This window comes from Podarcis pityusensis (assembly GCF_964106645.2).
Source record: "Podarcis pityusensis genome assembly, chromosome: 12".
Lineage (NCBI taxonomy): Eukaryota > Metazoa > Chordata > Lepidosauria > Squamata > Lacertidae > Podarcis > Podarcis pityusensis.
Genome location: NC_138037.1, coordinates 40,771,064 through 40,791,445, shown reverse-complemented (window position 1 = coordinate 40,791,445; position 20,382 = coordinate 40,771,064). Strand labels below are relative to the sequence as shown.

The 20,382-nt window shown below is 41.5% G+C and overlaps 1 protein-coding gene across 10 annotated transcripts in view; it reads left to right on the top strand.

The window, feature by feature from the left end:
• Positions 1-20,382, top strand: part of ZNF385D (zinc finger protein 385D) — a 609,973-nt gene that overhangs the window by 402,391 nt on the left and 187,200 nt on the right. The window contains exon 1 of one of the 10 annotated variants that reach the window (XM_080974822.1): positions 16,240-16,399. The exons of the other annotated variants lie outside the window; for them this stretch is intronic. Within the exon in view, the coding sequence (XP_080830948.1) occupies positions 16,354-16,399 (46 nt within the window). The 5' untranslated portion in view covers positions 16,240-16,353. Of the gene's footprint in view, positions 1-16,239; positions 16,400-20,382 lie in introns of those variants that run through there. 10 annotated transcript variants of the gene reach the window in all.

Here is a 20,382-nt window from a genome sequence, read left to right as displayed (position 1 = left end):
ATAGACAAACAACAAACTCTTTGCTATGCAATGCTCTCAGTAGGAAGAGTTAGTAAGCTGAGTTCCCTCGCTGCGAGAAGCCAAGTTACAGGGAACCAGGCAGAGGGCCTTCATGGTAGTGGCACCCGCCCTGTGGAATGCCCTCCCACCAGATGTCAAAGAGAAAAACAACTACAGTGGTACCTCGGGTTAAGAACTTAATTCGTTCCAGAGGTTCATTCTTAACCTGAAACTGTTCTTAACCAGAGGTATCACTTTAGCTAATGGGGCCTCCCACTGCTGCTTTTCCGCCACTGCACAATTTCTGTTCTCATCCTGAAGCAAAGTTCTTAACCCGAGGTACTATTTCTGGGTTAGTGGAGTCTGTAACCTGAAGTGTATGTAACCTGAAGCGTCTGTAACCTGATGTACCACTGTACCAGACTTTTAGAAGACATCTGAAGGCAGCCCTGTTTAGGGAAGCTTTTAATGTTTGATGGACTATATTTTGTTGGAAGCCACCCAGGGTGGCTGGGGAAACCCAGCCAGATGGGCGGGGTATAAATAAATTATTATTATTATTATTATTATTATTTAATTAATTAAAAATTGGCATAGAAGGATATGTCTTTCTATGATCAGTTGTGAAGTAAATGTGGATCTTCTGGATTCTGAATAATGGATATTAACAGCAAAATCCTTGAGCTGCCGTAACTCTTAGTTCGTTATCACGTTGTAGCAGATGAGGGTTTCTAGGCCAAGTTGCTTTCCTCGTTGGAGACAACTAGGTGTTACAATATTGCAAGTCAGTGGGATCCATCTACAAGCCTATTTGTTTAAAATACCCTACATTCTTAGTGTTGTTTCCATGAAAGTATTATATTCATTTATTCCTTATTGCTCAGTCTATTGGGATCAGGATAGCAGCAGTACTCTACTGTCTTGTTAAATAGGCAGCACCAAAACAGCTATGCGGTAAAAACAACAACCCAAAAAAGGAAAGTTACCTGAAAATTTGTTTCCTCCAGAGAATCTTAATATTTCTTCAGTGCTTTAGATGCCTCTTGGTTCTGCCAAGTCCTTCTGAGGTTGCCTCATTTCTGTTCTATGTGTGCTCAACTAAAGTAGTCTTAAGTGCAACATTGCCAAGAAAAGCGCTAGGTACTTAACTGCAATATGTTTGATGTAAGAGCTCTTACCATACATAAAATGTCCCTAGCAAACCATTCTTAAATTACCTTAGCTTGAAGAAGTTTGTTGAGGCATCTACGTGAAACTAGGGCACTAACATTAAGCTTTTGAAGCTAAAGCTGGAATATGAAATAGTACTTGCTTTTTGAATTATTTGCCTTCTTTCAGCTAATATGGCTCTGATCTGAAGTTTTAAATATTTCTGGTGTTAAGCCCTGTGCATTCAAACACTTTTGTAGGAAATGTTCTTTTTGTGTTTTCTCGCTTATTATATAAACTCTAAATTGAATGAGTCAGTTTTCTCATTTCCCCCCTCATATAAATATTTTCCTTTGGGTTGATTCTCCTGGGAAAGCTAATTATCAAATATATTTGTCTGACAAAGGTATATGTGTCAAGAAGGGGATTACAACTCAAAGTCAATTTCAGCTGCACACAGACACGATCACTCTTCTGTTAGGAAGGCCACTTCACAAAAGACGTATTTCCCATAGGGAAGTTATTTCTGTGCAGTAAGTGCCATAGATTCTTCATTATAGCTTGAATATACGTGTGTTCAAGCACACATGGCAGAAAGTGTGCTCATATGGCAAAATAGAAACTTGTGTATTTACTACCCAGGTTTCACATAGTTCCCCCGCAGAGAATCGACTCCCATGTTGGAAATGCCATATTGTGTGAATTAAGCTAGGAGATACCATAGCAGCCACCTTTCCTTCTGTGCTATTGCAGAAACTGGGTTGGGCACCTGCTTCTATTGGCAGGACTAACTGTTTTGAGGTCTTGAGACTGTTGGCATTACTGTAGTCTTGGCAAACCACAGAAGTATTATGATAATGGTAGCCTTTTGTTACAGAAGTAACCCAACAGTCACTGGTAATGTGCATGAACCAAAAGAAAGCTCATTCAGATATTCAGGAAGCAACATAGGGACACCTGGTTTGAAACAGTGTAGTTTTAAAAGACTTTAGGGAGGCCCTGCTGTTTAGGGAAGTTTTTTATGTTTAATGCTTTACAGTGGTACCTCAGGTTACAGACGTTTCAGGTTACAGACCCGCTAACCCAGAAATAGTACCTCAGGTTAAGAACTTTGCTTCAGGATGAGAACAGAAATCACGCTTCAGCGGCGCGGCGGCCGCGGGAGGCCCCATTAGCTAAAGTGGAACCTCAGGTTAAGAACAGTTTCAGGTTAAGAACGGACCTCCGGAACAAATTAAGTTCTTAACCTGAGGTACCACTGTATTGTGTTCTTAATATTCGATTGGGAGCCGCCCAGAGTGGCTGGGGAAACCCAGCCAGATGGATGGGGTATAAATAAATTATTATTATTATTATTATTGTCATTATCATTATCATCATTATATATGTAGGTGCGGCCACTGGAAACTCAGTTGTATTCCCTTTCCTTGTTTCACAGTGAAGAAGTGGGCAAACCTCTTCTCTACTTCAGTTGCTTTCTTCTTCACTCTGCCCCCCCCCCCCCATTACCCAATGTCTGTACTACATTTACAAAATTCTCTGTTACCTCTCAGGAAAGACAGCATGGGGGAGAGTAAAAGATGACTGATGCAATTAGGCCAGTTCAGTTATTCAAAATCTTATCCATGCAATGCAGCTTAACAACTCTGCCTCACCCGCCAAAGGCGACAGTCTCGTGAAGGATGTAATATCAGACTAGGGATGTTTACGGATACAGCCACAGCATTCCTGCAGCAATATCACTGATTGTGGGCTTTCCAGAAGCATCTAGTTGGCCATTGTGGGAAACAGGATACTAGATAGATGGACCCTTGGTCTGATCCAGCGCGGGCTCTTTATATCTTGCCACATGTCTCAGCTGTTACACAGGAATGATTTCCGGGGAGTTGTAGTACAATGTGTGTGTGTGTGTGTGTGTGTGTGTGTGTGTGTGTGTTAGTTACATGTGCTGTTGATGCAAATATTCTATTACAAGTTGTCTCCTGCTTATTCTCCCTGTTGCTCTCTACCTCACTGCAGTATAAATTTTAATGGCTCGGAGAGAGCAGAAGCATCATTCCATGTGTGGAGGTATCGTCCCTTGAGTATGTTTGCCAGTACTGCTTTATAATGAAATACAGAAAATATTGCATACACAGTCATTCCATTTTGGGTCTTGGCAAGCAATAGCCATACAGATTAACATGAAAAACATTAAAAAAAACATACTTAAGGCCATATTTTCTTCAGAGAGGAAGCTATGTGGAAGCCTTTCTTGACATATTGACTTAATAGCAAGTATAAGTGTGTATGTATTCTAAAGACCAAGTGGCATCATTTAAAACATATAATAATATCAACCAACAATGGAAAACCATATGTATTATATAACAGCCTTCCATCTATTAACTGCAGCCTTTCCATTCACAAGTGTATGCAGAAATGGATGAACTAAACTTAAGATTGGAAAAATGAGAAACTGAAAGGAACCAAAATCGACAGATTTCCCCATCATCATCATCATCAAACCTTTATTGGCATCACCTACAAACATTCAGAATAAATAGGCCAGTGCGATCTCGTCGCCATTTCAACAGTACAGTCATTTGCCAAAGGGAAGAAGAGGCGAGCAATCTATTTCATCTCTGTGGGTCTCCAGCAAGGGCAGGATCCTGTAGCGTACTTCGGTAACAAAAAAATCAAATAGAGTAACTTACCTACTGTCTTGATGAGTTCCTGGTCTCTCCCCATCTATTCCTTTGAATTTTTTTTGTAGCAACATCACTAAGACCTCTATCAAGCTATCATCTGTCTGTCTGTTGCATTCTCTCCAGTTTCCAAAGTGGTGATAGGTTTAGGGCCAGTGCTACCTATCCCCCCTTTGGCTGCAAGAGCACTAGACATAAATGGTAATTTTGTAACATAATGTAAATGCATTTTTTAAAACAATTGCATAAGTAAAGTAAAAGTGGAGGCATAAGAGGCACTTATGTAATGGAGAAGATCCATAACCACATACAACAACAACAATTTATTAAATTTGTATAACACCCTATACCCGTAGATCTCAGGGCGGTTCACAACAAATGTAATATCCCTCCAAAGAGGGCCTGCACACACAATGTATGTTTAGCAACTCAGCACTTTCTCTCTCTCTATGCCTCTGTCTGTTCCAAACTGTGAAACTGGTGCTTCTTCATGCACACTTGCACATGCATACTTGATGTGTGCACCAAAGAGAAGATTCAGTTCAGTCCCTGAATTGGTGTTTGAAGAGCAGCCTGGCTATTTTGTCTCAGGGGTCCTTCTGTGTCTGCATTATCCCCACTCCATTACTGGAAAATTATTGAGGGGAAATGGCTATAACATTTTTTATTGTATTACATAAGTGGATAAAATTTGTCGGCATAGTACCCCTTCCAGAATGAATAAGACCTGCAAAAATACAGGTGAATAGGTCCAGGTTTTGCTATCCTGGGTATCATTAAACGTTTTCTAAGGAAACATATATAACTTATGTTTATTTTGGGATAGACCTAGATGAAATCTGCAGGCAAAGCCACCATTTCTGAGGGAATAAATTGTGTCAAATGTTAGAAGTGGTTTTCTTGCAAGGTCAACCTTTACAGATTTGGGACAGGTAAAAAAGAAGGGACTTAATCTCCCCCATGTGTTTTGTTGGCGAATTGCAAACATGAGAACAATGTTCCTTGGTAAAGAAACAAAACAAAAATGTCAAATCACAGACAAATATATTCAGGTACTTTTGTGCTAGGCACCTATAAAAGCTTATGGGGGGCAGGGAGGAACTAAAAGAAATTCACATTCTGGGGACTCAGTTACATTGGCAAAGAAAAAGTGCATTATATGTGTTGTATATGATTATAACACTGTGACACCAGATGGCGCTGAAGAGTTCCGTTTTTGCTAACCCGATTTCTCATATAAAGTTTACAATGCGTTTAACTGAAACGCTTCTTTGATGTGTCTAGATCCAACCTGGGTAAAACAATTCCCTCTGATCATACTGATGTGTCAGTGAAGACAACACAGGGAGACAGTGAGTAATAAGAAGTAGTAGAACAGTCACAATCAGTAACTGCAGAAATGACTGCTGCTTCTTGCAAGCAATAGTGTATTTCTTCCTTATGGTAACCTTAAAGACATTTAATTTTGCTTTTAGCAGAAACTTGCCTGTAGCATTTGTTTGAAACCTGGATATGTGAGGCACCAAAAAGTGCTTCAGGGATCCCTGCTTCAACTCATGCTGCTTCATAGAGATCCTGCTTCACCCATGACAAGCCTTCTGAGGCACCCTGCTTTGACTTTGGATTCATCCAAATCTGATATGCACCCTGGGTAACTACCCTCTGCTCTTTACCTGGTCACTTTCAGGTCCCTTTCCTCGTGTTCTGAAGTGTGTCTCTTTCAAGAATGCACACACAGATTCCCATCTATTTCCTCTTCATTAGCTCCCATTAAAGAAACAGCAACCAACCATCCTTTGCAGACAGTGAGAGAGAGAGAGAGAGATGGAGAGGGGAAAGAGAATGAGCTTCTGATACATTCTGAAAAACCAGGCTTCTCATTCTAGTGATTAAAAATGTTGCTCATCATGCAGTCGAGAAGCATAGTATTTAACTGATAAATTGTGAAGCTAATTTATCGCAGGGAGTGAGGGTTAGGTAGACCACGTTTAAGTCCTACTTTTTAATCTGTTCAAGGCAAAGAGGATAGAGTTACTGAATAGACAAAAATAGTGGCCGAGTATTTTCAGGAGTCATAATTAAATTTGGAGTCATGGAACATCAAAAGAGAATTGCAGGAAAGAATATAAGTAGACAGTGGTGCCCAGACATAGACCAGTATTTGGCTATGCAAATTAACTGTCAAAATTAGAGGCCAAAAGGCTCTGTCAGTCAGATGAAAAGGTGGGAGCGCAGAAAAAGCTCTCCTTCACAAGTTAATTCTTTATAAGTGAATTGGGAATAGTTTTGATAGCTAGTGGCATAATACAAGACATATAACCCACAATCTTTTTTTTTTTTTTGAAAACCAGTTAATCCTAGGTGTTTACAAAATAATATTTTTAAAAATCTCACTCTCGTCTAGAGTAAATGATAGTAAGTTTAGCAGAATTTGGTTCTTTGCCTTTATTTCTTTTCAAGGCAAGCGTGCTGGTTATAATATGATATTCTATTTGGAAATGACCTTTTTCTGTCCAAGGTTAACACCTGGAAGTTGTTGGGGTTTTTTTAAACCCATGATTGAAGGGTGAGAAAATAAAAAGCGAAATCCTGTGTGTATTTTATTGGAAGCTTCCTGGGACTTATTCCAAGCAAATTATTCCCAGGACTGTATCCTGGAAGAGTGGGCAGTGGGGAGTGGGGAATGCTGTATCCCACAGTGGTATCACTGTTGCTTACTGGGATGGTGTTGGGGTGAGGTAGGGTAGCAGCCAGGGCAGGAATGTGCAGGTGCACTGCTAGGAGTATCCGACTGGTTCTGCCATTGGGTCTGCACCGCGTGTGATGCGAGAGTACTCAAAGGCAAGTGACGCTTCACATGTGAGAATTCTCTATCCCTGGGGTTTATTGTGCTGCCTTACAGCATTCCTCTGTGTGGAGTTGTTTTGAAGGGCTTGAGAGAGTTAAACGATGGTGTTGCCTGCCACTGTTTTTAATCTGCTTTGTGCATCAGTCAGTCATCTGCACCACAGAGATAATGCTTCTCTACCTTACAGGAGCATTGGGAAACTAAACATCCATTAATGATTGTGGAGCCCTTAGATGCTACAGGCAGTGATGAAGGTCATATTCTGCATGAGCAGTGTTGACAGATTGCTGCATGCTTGTGTGAAACAGGTAAAAATACATTTGGATTCACATTGAACCATGAGACAGCCATATTAGCAAATTACCAGTGTTACCAGCACATTAAGTAAAATCACCATCTGATACACATTTTTGATCAATACCCATTCCTAAAGAATATTATTTCCCATGAATATTGACTGAATTTGGAGTGGAAGATATAGTAGGCATAATTAGTGAAAAGGAGAATTTTGGTAGTGTTTTTAAGGGGAAGATACTTTATGTGGCAAAATATTTAATCTGAAATTAAGATGGGGGAAATGATATTAGTTTGACTTTTTAAAAAATTCTCCACATCTTTCAATATTAGTTATTTTCCTAGTTCTCAAATCTGTTGAAAACCCTGCATTGTTGCAGATATAACTGCTGCAAGAACTATAATTGAACTGATAAAGTCTGCACGGCTAAGACTTGCAAAGACTCTTCCCGTCAAAGGTGAGTCTTTGTTTACCTCTTGAAAATGCCGCAGAAACAGGTTCTGGAAAGCCATTTCCAATAGAGAAAGGGCCAGTTGATCAGATAGCAGCTAAACTAATGAAAAGCATCATGGAAGTGACAGGAAGATTAATTAAGTCCCTCCAGTCGTATTCACAGGCGGCTATACAGAGTTCCTTTGGGTACTGCTGCAGTTAAATAGTATTCATGGTGACAAATATTGCAGATTTCCAGAACTGACACCTCTGATTCAAGGGTAAAAAAAACAGCATACGCACAACAGCCACCACATTTGGTAGTTTTGTCTAGTGAGGACAGGAAAATCGAGCGAACTGCTCTTGTGACTAGTAAATCAAGAAAATCTTTAATAAAAAATAATTTTTTTAAAAGACACAATAACTCAGCAGCCTCAGCCTGAATAGCTTAGTCGGTTAGAACATAGTGCTGATATTGCCAAGGTTCCAAGTTTGATCCCCGTATTCTATGATTCTAGAAAAGAAATGCAATTTGGGAAGTGGAATTAGCATGTGTTTCTTTTAGGCACAGAAACAAGTTGCTATATTGCCATTATAAAATGCCATTGGGCTGAAGTATGCCATTGGAGTGGAAATGCACCCCCAAACTTGGATTAATCTATAATAATAATAATAATAATAATAATAATAATAATTTATACCCCACCCTCCCCAGCCAAGACCTCAATCTTTGGGGATTGGCAAAATTGAACAACTTCTAGAAATCTTGCTCTTGAACAGAGAATTATGGTTTAACTTTAACAATTGGCACCCAATTTTGTATTTTCCTTCTCCCTTTCTCTCTTTTCTTTGCACTGTGTTTTTTAAACTGTAAGCCAGTGGGCAGAGACTTTTGTGGAGGGGCTATATCAGGGGTCATCAAACTCGGCATCGACAATGGAGTGCACCTCCAGGGGTGAAGCCAAATAACAGCACCTGCTGTGGAATAGAGACCAGTAACTTGGAACTGCTGCCTTCTGCATTTTATTTTTCTGTGTTAGTAGTACTGGAATGACCTCTTTGGGGAGTGTGTGGAGGTCCTGGTGGGCTGCCCAGATGACAAGACCCCCCGGCCTTGCTGATGTGGTCCAAAGAAAGCAGAGCAATGTGTTTGGCACAAGCTTGGCTTCAGGAATTGCTGGAAGGAGGCATACAAGGTGTCTTAGGGACCCCACTCTGGATTTGTGTGGGGTTTACTCCTCTCAAAGACGTCCTGCAAGGTATGGATTTTTCTTTGGGTTTTACTCCTGAAGCCTTTCTCATGAATGAGTATAGCCGCAAGGCATCTGATGTTTAGGATTAGAGTTTTCCTTTTCCTAGATGGGCTACCTTCTCAGTTTGATGAGCCCCATCTTCCCTCTACAGCATGTTCAGAAACTGCCTTCTTGACCATTGGACCCACTATGGGTCTCATCTGCTCAACCTGTCAGGGCCTATCTTCACATGCAGAGGAAGTCCCTAACTCACTGAGGGTTTGAGACCTATCGGTTCCCTCACCTGGTTTAGCCTTCCAGTCAAAGCTGTTTCCTGGGGTGTGGATGCTGTCACATGCTGACAGCTTCTAGGAGCCACAGGTGAGAACCAAGTGCAGGATGGGGATCAAGGTGGACAAACTACCCCAGAAGCAGCACAACAAGTCTCTCACCAGAGGTACAGTGGTACCTCGAGTTACAGATGCTTCAGGTTACAGATGCTTCAGGTTACAGACTCCGCTAACCCAGAAATAGTACCTCGGGTTAAGAACTTTGCTTCAGGGTGAGAACAGAAATTGTGCAGTGGCAGCGGGAGGCCCCATTAGCTAAAGTGGTACCGCAGGTTAAGAACAGTTTCAGGTTAAGAACGGACCTCTGGAACGAATTAAGTTCTTAACCTGAGGTACCACTGTACTAACCTTCCCCTAACACCCCATTTGGGGGGCGGGGAGCTATTTAGTGAATAGTTAAATATAAATGGATAAAAGAATGACACATTTCATTAGATGTGATTACATATGCAAGTATCTTAACCAATTTATTAGATTATTCTGTTAATATATACAAAAGTTGCACCTGCAAAAATGTGTTTGTGTGTGTGTGTGAGAGAGAGAGAGAGAGAGAGAGAGAGAGAGAGAGAGAGAGAGTGATGAATGCAAGATAGGGTTGTTGCTTTTTTAAAATGTTAGAAGCACTTTCAAACAAATGATACTACATGTGAATTCTTGGGTGGTGCCATCATGCAAAGGAAGTGGACCACAAGTGCATAAATGTTGTTATTGGCTGTCAGTCTCAGGAGAGCCTTGGAAATAATTTTTTCTGCAGTTTCTTCCTGAAACAGTTCTAGATGGATACAAAGATAATATACATATCTTGCCAGGGCACTTACTGTGTTTGACTTGAAGCTGAAGATTCTGCACACTTGGAAACATTTTCAGTTGCTTTTGGCTTCTTGCGTTGTTGTGAATGGTTTTTCTTTCACTAAAATTTGCAAAAGTTAATTTTAGTTTAACTTTCCCAAATGTTTTAGCAATGGATTGGGGGAAGCAAACATAAAGATTAAATATAATCTTTTTTGCCAATCTCTTTTTATTTTATATTACAGCACAGTACATTTAGGTTTCCAATAGCCGTCTAGGACTAAAAGATGAAATTTATTTTGGGGGTGGGGGTGGGGAAATGGAAACCTCTCAAGTGTGCGAGAACTTTTCACCTACCGTACAAGGCATCTAAACTGATAACGTTTTGTCATCCTGTGTCTTTTGTTGCACATTATTACATTTCTGCCAACAAAACGGTCCCTGGATGCACTGTTGCACATATTCACAGAAAACCTTCTCATCAGCTTCTCAAATTGAAATTCATCATAGGCAACCAGTAAGAATCCAAGGATAGATCTATTATTGGTTGCCTCCTGCAAGTTTGCAAAAGCAAAAGAGAGGCTTCCAGGAAACCGCAATAGTTGAGCAGGCACATTAATTTTATTAAATATTAATTTGTGTATGTGGAAGGCATGCCTGCAAGTGACGTTTTTGTTCTTAGCATGGGGCAATGTGTGAGCCATCAGTTGGGATGAAGTTTAGAAAATAAGACAGGATTTGAATTAATTAATAAGATTCATAGGAAGCCCTTTGCTTTGAGCCTTTGAAGTGTACTACTTTTTGCAAGCCAGAAAAGTGAGCAATTATATATAACGCTCTCATTTCTTTATAACTCTTCAGGCATGCCATCACCTGTATACACACAACCCTTTACTAGGGATTCCCCCTCCCCCCAATTCTCATTTCAATCTTACTGAGAAGTAACTCACTCCCACCCACCCCAGGTCTGCTAAAAATGCAAACAGTTCATGCATTATTGCATGCATTATTATATTTATAAGATTATATATGTACTATATGCATACACATTCCAGATTTTCTCAAGTAACTAGCACATAAACAGATAGCTTAACATCCATCCACGTAAAAGTGCTGGAAAGTATTGTTAAAGATAAAATAACAAAGCATTTAGAAGGACAAGCCTTGCTGAAGCAGAGCTACCATGGCTTCTGCAAGGGAATCCTATCCTGTCTCACTAACCTTTTAGAGTTTTTTGAAGCTAAATAAATAAATAAATAAATAAATTTCTTCCAGTAGCACCTTAGAGACTGAAGAAGTGTGCATGCACATGAAAGCTCATACCAATACTGTAACTAACTTAGTTGGTCTCTAAGGTGCTACTGGAAGGAATTTTTAAATTTTATTTTGTTTCGATTACGGCAGACCAACTCGGCTACCTACCTGTAACTAGAGTTTTTTGAGTGTGTCAACAGAGGTGATTGTGTTGCAAGGTATCTCACCAAAGACTCCTGAATAAAGTTAGCCATCACAGAATAAGAGAAATCCTCTTGTGAATCAGGAATTGGTTAAGTAACAGGAAGCAGAGTGTAGGGATAAATGGACAGTTCTCTGAATGGAGAGTCCTGTGTTCTCCAAGGATTAGTAGTGGGACTTGTGCTTTTTAACTTGTTCATGAACCATCTAGTGTTAGAGGTGAGCAGTGAGGTGGCCAAGTTTGTTGACGATACTAAATTTGTGCTTTTATCCTGTATTTTTATATTGTGAACTGCCAATAATAATTTGTTCAGGGTCATTAAAACAAAATGTGAAGAGTCCTAAAAAGACATCTCCGTGTTGAGTGAATGGTTGGTAACATGGCAAAGTGAATTCATTGTGAACAAGTGTAAAATGATGCATGTCAGAGCAAAATCTTTCTTAATTTCACATATACCCTGAACTGGGCACTCAACAGGTAGTGAGCGACCAGGAAAGAGACCTTGGGATTGTAGTGGATAGCTCATGTTGAACCAGCGCACGACAGCTGTGCAAAAGACAACTTCCATGCTAGGAATCATTAGAAAATTCAAATTCTGTACCCATTTAAAGGAGGGTAAATCTCTCTGAACTCTGTGGGAATTACTTCTTAGAAAACAGCCAATGAAAACAGCATGATAACGCCTTACAATTTTATTATGGTATATAGTCGGATAAATTATTTTATTGTTTCATAAAATTTATGCACTGCTTGATTGTAAAAAACCTCAAAGTCATTTACAAATATATAATATAATATAATATAATATAATATAATATAATATAATATAATATAATATAATATAAAGATACTGTATGTATTGTTTTGTGGATGCAGCCAGTGATATAAAAGACACTGAGTAATGTATAACTGAGATACCACTGAGCCAGTTATTGGGGAATACAGTACCTTCTGTGGCCGTGGAAGACTGTGGAAGACTACAGTTTTCTTGCCCATCTCACACATCCTTTAATCCCTGGATCTCTTTTCCCTTCACAGAATCCCTTGCCCAACCCATGCTCTTTAACGTTTATTAAGAATCAGCATGGCATAGTGATTAGAGCATCAGATTAGGTGGGGTGTGCCCAGGGCCAAATCCCTAGTAAGCCACGGAGCTCACTAGGTGACTTTGGGTCAGTCATTCTCTAACCTACCTCAGAGGCATGCTGTGTTGTAGGGAGTGCAGAACTATTGAGGTCCTTGGGGAAAAGGTGGGATATAAATGAAATGTTAATGGACCTGTCCATTAAAAAAAACTACAACAGCCAATTGCATGCGTGTGGTTTCGGCCCCATCTGAGATTTCTGAATGGAAGGCAATCTTCCAAGAGCTTTCCCAGACACATGTCTCAGTATAGAGACTATTTTTCTGGCTTCTTCCCTACATGAATTATAAGAATGTGAACTTGGAAGCTGCTTCTTAAAGTGCTGCATGTTTGAAATGCATCACTGACTGACTGCTATATGGACAAATTCTCTTTTTGCTTACATTTATGCAACTCATTTGGGTGGGGAAACTTGGCTCAAGTTAAATTGAAAATTTGAAGCTTTTTTGCAAATTGCTGTGAAGATGCAAAGAAGTAAACAAATATAGAATCTGGCTCAGAGTTGCATTCAATTTGTTCTGTGAGTTTTTGCCAGGAAGATGGCTGCTGACTTGCTTTTTCATATGTTCCATTACAGAAGTGCAAACAGCAACCCTAAATGGTTAATGGATGTTTTGAATATATTTTTGACTTTGGTTAGATTCTGCCGCTGCAGTGGGTCTTGGTAGTTTTATTTTTGTGGGGGCCTCACTATATTATGTGCTTTATTATGGGGGTGAAGATGTTCATTCCCAGCAATAAACAGGACTTAGAATATAGTTTTGTTCCCAGGACCAAAACACAATGTAAAAATGCATGTTTCTAGTCCTCATAACTGGAGAATAAATACTGGAAACACAAAGGCAGTGTATACCAAGGTTCAAAAGCCATAGTGAGGCTGATCTGGACTTCCAATGATTAGTGAATACAATGCTGCATATGTCTACTCACTAGTTCACAGAGTTCAAAACTTCTTAATCCTAGGATAGGGTCAGTGGGATTTGAGTAGACACATAGGATTTCAATTACATTTGTGGTCTTGGTTACATCTTGGTCTGACTGGACTATTAATTTGTTGGGTCCTGTAGATTTGCAAGATCTTAACTGTTTGTGTTGCATGAGATCATAATCAGCTGGGGATTCCTTGAGTGAGGGCTGGACCATGGCAATGATTCTAGCTTCTAGAACGGGGGTTCCCAGACTATGGTCTGCATACCACTGGTGGTCCATGAGCTTCATTCAGGTAGTTTGTGGCATGCCTGTAAAAACACAATGAAAAACTGTACAGCATCTAGAACAGTACATTACAACTGTTACAACAAGGATAAAAATTATTAAGTGGTCCATGAAGACACTCAGCAATCTCCAAGTGGTCTGTGGTGGGCAGAGGTTGGGAGGCACTGATCTAGAACAAAGGGATGGATTCCTCCAAGACAGGGCTGTGGACACCTTGTGGGTGGGGTTTGCTTCTGTGTAAAGCAGTGCAAGGAGGTGCTTTGACCTGCACCTAGAAGGCTCTTTATTTCTGGGAGCAGGTCAAAAAAAAAATTTAGGGAATGCACCTGCATATGATGTTGAGGGACTGAAGGAACAACTTTCTGCTTAAACCCCTTCCAGCCTTAGGTGTCCGTAAACTTTCTGATATTTTGTCTGCAGTACTTGAGATAAAAGGAAAGGTATGCTTTCTGTGGAAACTCACCTGTTTCATGCTTAGACAGTACCACTGCCTCATCTGAATTTAAAATTAATGGATCTGCGTACTTTATCTGCTGGATATAGTGATGGGTGTGATACCTTCTCCTACTCTTCCTTCCCTGCAGTCCTCCAATCAAACCAGGAAAAGGATAAACTGCAGGCCCTTACCTTGCTGATTCTGCATGATTTCTCTTCTCTTTAGATGTTTGTGGTTCCTTCACTGCCGGAATGAAACAGGGCTTATTTTTATTGGCGCCTTTAGGACTAAGTTGTTGTGCTTTAAGAGTATTATATCTGTCAATCCTCTTTCTGAAGGAATAAAGCATTTGTCCCATTAGATTCCCTTTTTAAAAGATAAGTACTTCCGTGTGCTTTGACTTTTAATTTTAGGGCTCTTATTTTCTTCAGTATATCTGAAACTGATATTGCTACCCAAGGAATTAACAATTGATCATAATGAAAAACAACATCCTGTAGACATAGGCCTTCCACATGCTGCCTTGTCAATTTGCATCACATCTGACCTGGGGCACCTCCTCTTAGAAGTACAAGTGCATTTTAGTATCTGTGTCTTTGATCTCCGTCTCCAGAGACTGCTGCCTACCCCCATTCCAAGATGTCAGTTGCAATAGTGTCTCAGGTCATGTGTGAACTGGCCTAAGACATCCATTTTTTCTTATAGACAAGAAGACCAGATCTTCTTCTTCTTCTTCCATCTTCTTCTATTAGCGTATTCTTGTTGCTTGCATCCTGAGCAAAACAATGAAAGGGCTGGGCCCTCATTATATCTCTCTATTCCCTTCTCTTTATTAAAAGGGAATTAGATTTGCCAATACGAATCTATTAGAATTAGGCAATACGATGCTTATGTCGTCATCTGTGTGTGGCACTGTGATGACAGAGAGGTGATTCACACAAGACTTTGATGGTACGCACTGCCAGCACTGTTTATTTCATTTGGAGCTGGGATTGCGGGAGAAATGCAACACTTCGCTTAAAATAACTTTGATAGAACTTTTAATTTGCATATAATCTGGGTTTAGCATGAGCCAAGGAATTGCCAAGATCTTTGGGGCTCACATATCCTATATACAAATACTAAATTCATTCTCAGAGTGAGAGTTGTTACGTAGCTAGAACAATACCATCTTGGCACAAGAAACGAGGCAGCAACAGGCTTGGAGGAACTGGGAACCTGGGGTCCCAAACAGCCAGCAAAGGCTGAACATGCTCAGTGGGCACAGGTTGCTCTCTGACTGGCTGGGGAGTTGTGATGGAATGAGGATTCTGGAAGAGGAGCTAGCTGGCTGACCATGAACAGGAACACTTCCCACTGCAACGTTTTGTTGCAAGTCACACCCATTTCACATTATCACCTGGGCCCTTAATTTCCCACCCTTTTAGCCATGTTCAACAGACCCTGAACATATGCAGAGTGCCTTTCTGCTCCCACTCACTATTACAAGTAAAGGTAAAGGACTCCTGGATGCTTAGGTCCAGCCAAAGGCAACTATGGGGTTGCAGCGCTCATCTCACTTTCAGGCCGAGGGAGCTGGTGTTTGTCCACAGACAGCTTTTTGGGTCATGTGGCCAGCAGGACTAAACCGCTTCTGGTGCAATGGAACACTGTGCCAGAAACCAGATCACACAGAAACGCCGTTTACCTTCCCGCCACAGCAGTACCTATTTATCTACTTGCACTGGTGTGCTTTCGAACTGCTAGGTTGGCAGGAGCTGGGACAGAGCAACAGGAGCTCACTCGGTCATGGGGATTTGAACCGCCGACCTTTTGATCAGCAAGCCGCAGCAGCTCAGTGGTTTAGACCACAGCGCCACCCGTGTCCCTTTTTTACCCCATTCACTATTAATCACAGTTAGTTCCCATTCGTGTGGGCTTGTGGTTGCAGGTGAGTCAGACCTTCCAGGCAGGTTTAAGCCCCCAACACCTTTTTCTTTGCCATCAGAACTCAGCACTCATCACTACCTCCGTTGGCACGGAGCTGCTTCTGCCAACACAGAGCACTTAAGAGCTTACCATTCCCTTAGCGGTGGTGAGATATGTTAAAACAATACCAGCTTTGTCTCGCACGCCCTCACCCCACCCTTCTGCAACACACTGTGTCAGTGGTTCCCTTTGATGCCAGCGTGAGTGTGTCTGTGTGTGCGCGCGCGCCTGCCTTACTATATAAGATTTAGCGAGAGGCAGCGTTACTTTCAACCCGGGGTCTTGGCAAGAAAACCCACGCAAAGGGGGAGAAGAGGGAAGAAATGTGTTTTGTGTAGTACTCCTCGCCTTGATGTCACAGGCACGGCAAGGACATCACAAGGAGGAGTCAGATTACAGTAAGAATGGGCAGTGCAGCATGCAGCGAGAGTCAATGCTAAATCAGTGAGGGATTGTATCAGGGAGAAGAAGACTGCCTTCAAAGCCCTGATCCCAAGGAGGCTCACGCTGCTCGCTCTCTCGCTCTCGTTCTCTCTCTCTCTCCGAGGCTGGGAAATTTCCACACTATGTAGTAGTAGCATGAAAGCGGCTCGCTCCGCTTTGCATCGCAGCACCTCGGCGCGGGAGCTAATGCTGAACGCACAGCGCGCGGATCCTGGCTGCATGGTTAATGAGAAACATAATGTATTTTGGTAAGTCTCTCTCTGCTGGTGCCATCCTTCCTTCTGCCTCGCATCTTCTTTCTCTCCGGCAGGACGGACTGTGAACGTTGTGTGTGTGTGTGTTTGTGTGTTTGTCTGTCTTTCTCATTCTCCGTGGGTGCATTTCGCTGCTTCGGGAAGCCAGACCACTTCATTCACACACACCACACACGCGCGCAAACACACAAGCTGTTGCAAAGGAGGATTCCATTGTCTTAGGCTGCTCCGCACGCCTGTCTTTGCTCGTCGTGCCTTCGCTCTGTTTACGCGCAAATAGCTGTGGCTAACGGCGAGGATCGCCAGCCCCGCTGGCGTCCCCCACCGCCCCCGCCCCAAAATGAACCTGTGTGCCATCTGCAGCGAGGCTTGCGAAGCGTGGGAAGTTGGAGGCAAACTTAATGCCATAATGTACGAGCCATTGCCGCACGATCGGGGATTCTGAAGTCTCTGCGCAACTATTTTTAGCCATTCCCACTGAAAAGCCCCCTTTCGCTTTGATTCCGAGAGAGGAGAAACACAATGCCTTTCTCTCTCGGCGCAGCTCTTGGCTCCTTTACCGAATACTCCCCCCCCCCCCGCAGAGATTCCCAGATCTCTGGATCTTGCCAGCCCAGCGCGCCAGGCAACGAACGCATGGTGGGGGCTGAGAAGGCTCCGGAAGGTCTTGGAGCGGTTCGAAATGTTTGTGCGGCGCTGAGTTCCGATGGGAGACCTTCCTCGGGTTTATTAGCCGCAACTGACTGCATGTCTCCTAGCAGAGAAACATGCTGGAGCTCGGAAGTGTTTGTGTGTGTTTAGTAGCCTAGCACTGCAACGCCGAGAGCTCGCAGAGACCATAGGATACAAACTACAACTTGCTGCGAGGAAAGAATTCGTGTCTTAAGAACATGAAAGAGGGAATCTCCTCTTATCCTGACTTGGAAACTAAGCTAGAGTTTATAAGGCAGCTGAATGATGTTCAGTGATGTACAACTAGAAAGCAGGGGAATCCTGGGCTGGTCAGCAGCTTTCTTTCATTAAATATTAAACCAAGAGTTGACTTGGCACTTCGAGGAAGTCTTCGTTGCGTATTCTGCTAGGTTTATGTCAGTTCCATTTTCATTTCCAATAAATTCCATTTTTATTTCTGCTAGCACATGCCATCCTCATTCATTTCAGTATTTCATAGAGTGTTCCGCCACCTCCCCAATTTCTCTGAAGAAATACAGTAGATGTACCCTGTATTGAAAGTTGTCTGCACATCTCCCAGAAAACTTTAATTCCTTTGTAAATCTTGTCTTGTTGAAGAGGGGAAGTGTTAAATTCTTGTACACCATTAGATGAGGAGGTGGGGAAGCAACAATTTCTTTTTATCGTCGCGGTGCCTGATAGTCAGTTGTGTGCTTTCCAAAAGGTCTCAATGAGCAAAAGTATTTTTCCTATATGCAGTTTTAAAAGTTGGGATTTCAGCTACCTATGTTTCTCTTCTTGGAGGCGTCCCCTTTAATAATGGTACTTAGATGTGCTGCTAGGGGAGCTATTAGGATAGATTTCTCTGTACTCAGTTTTGCAATAGTTGTGTCTTTGATCTTGGCAAAGACCTGTGATCAATGTTACATATGACTGCAGCTGCAGGTTTCATTGACACTAGGTGCAAGCCATCTGCTCTGTAATGAATAAAATGAATCTGTTGGGATGTTCCTTTACTTGTGCCATAAGGGTCCGAGGGCTTAATGTTTTGTTCAGCATGGTTTCACTGTTCAAAGTGTCTTTTACTGGATGCATTGATCAGCCATTCACAAATTAATTTGGATGTGCACTCTGATTTAAGTTTTTAATTATTTATTGTGGAGCATCATCGTGTCACTTTATAGGGAATCTGCCGCATAAGAGGGCTCAGCAACTAAGACTGCAGTTAGGCAGCTTTTGGGCATACTTTATTCTTCCTGACCTTCTTGTTCAAATAGGGGAGGGAGTTCCTTTTCAGTAGTAGATCATGTTCAGAGCACACAGCCTAAATCCTGCTTTCTTCATTTTCTCTAGCTATTGTGGAGAGTCTCTTGTTCATACTGACAGAAGTCTAAAGCTTATAATCTCACCTGTCCCTGCTAGGAATAGAATGAAACAGCCTTAACTTGGACAGCCTTGACCAAATGGAAGACTGAGCACCATTCACGGTCCCTTTCTTCAGGAGAACAATGGCATATAATAAGCGCACTATATTTAGAAAATAGATGTATGAAAAGCACGCATATATATTTATGTAGGTTTGCAAAACTGCAATGCTGGTTCTCTTTTGAAATTTCTTCTTTCTTCTGCATCTTTTGGGTGGCTTTATGTAAAGTGTTGCTAAGCTATGTTAAAAGTTTTACAAGAGACAGGAAAATTTGTCCTGCAGGTAAACATTTTATTCACTTTACTAGGCCCTACCATTAAAATGCTTCTAATTAGGGTAATGTTATGGTACAGCGTACCACCCACTGTGTTTCAAAGCTTGAAAACAGACTAGCTAGGACTAGCAGGCCTCCTCTGCCTGCTCCAAACATTTCTATAGATTGTATGCACATTTTTCATGGCTGAAATTTGCTCCTGTGCACATGTAGCCTCTTTCTAAACTCACCTTTGGGCACCAATTTTCATCTCTTAATAAAATCATGGATGTAGTCAATATGTGCTATAATTGATAACATTTTATTTTCTGCTCACCAGATGCGGATTGGCTTCATAATCTTTTCATACATCTTTTCAAATGACTAGAGTTTATCACTTTGATCTTCTGGTGGAATTGCAGCAGAATTATCTATTCCCACTGACTCTGTTGAGATTGGGGTGACTGTTATGTTGTTTGTTTTAATGATATTTTCAGTGGGTTGGATTCAGACTGAGCTAGCTGAACTTAGCTACCATGTGATAAAATGGAAGTTTTAAGTTGTGACTAACTTGTCCCATTGATTTCAATGAGACCTTTGCTCACCTTAGTCTGGATTGCAGGAGGTTGGACTGGATGTTCCTCAGAGTCCCTTCCAACTCTATGGTTCTGTGTCTAATCATGGGCACAATCAGCCAAGATGTTGTCCTACGTATGTCCCATGAATTAATGGGCCATAATGAATTAGAGCACTGTGCTCATGTGCAGCTCTAACTCCTATATATAGTATAGTACATTCTTCTACCACACCCAGCACAGTATTGCCAGTTCTGACTGGCAGCCCCTCTTCAGGGCCTTAGGCAGAGATCATTCCTACCAAACGCTACATGATCCGATGTGGTTTATGTTGCACTCATAGAACCTCTCACAAGAATCAAGCCGAAAGCATGTAAATATTGGCAAGTAATATTTGTAGCATATTTTACATTAGATTGGGTTTTTTTAAAAAAAACAACAACCATGCACATCTGCCTAGGTTAATTATCTCAATCATTTAGTACTGGAAAAGGAATCTGCTGTGAACCTTCTCCACATGTTAAAAAAAGACTGTGGGTGGTTGTCAGTGCTATGGAGGTAATATTACAAAGTGGTACCTGGGGACTTGCTCTGCTCCTGTGCAGGAGATTCTGGTTCACACAGGAACACTGTTATGATTGACAGATCATTTGCTTCCAGTAGGCCTCGCCTATTTTAATAGATCTGACATGAAGTATCTACTACTGCCGATATTTCTCCTTACAGCGCAGTCGATATTATAAAGTCTACTCCATTC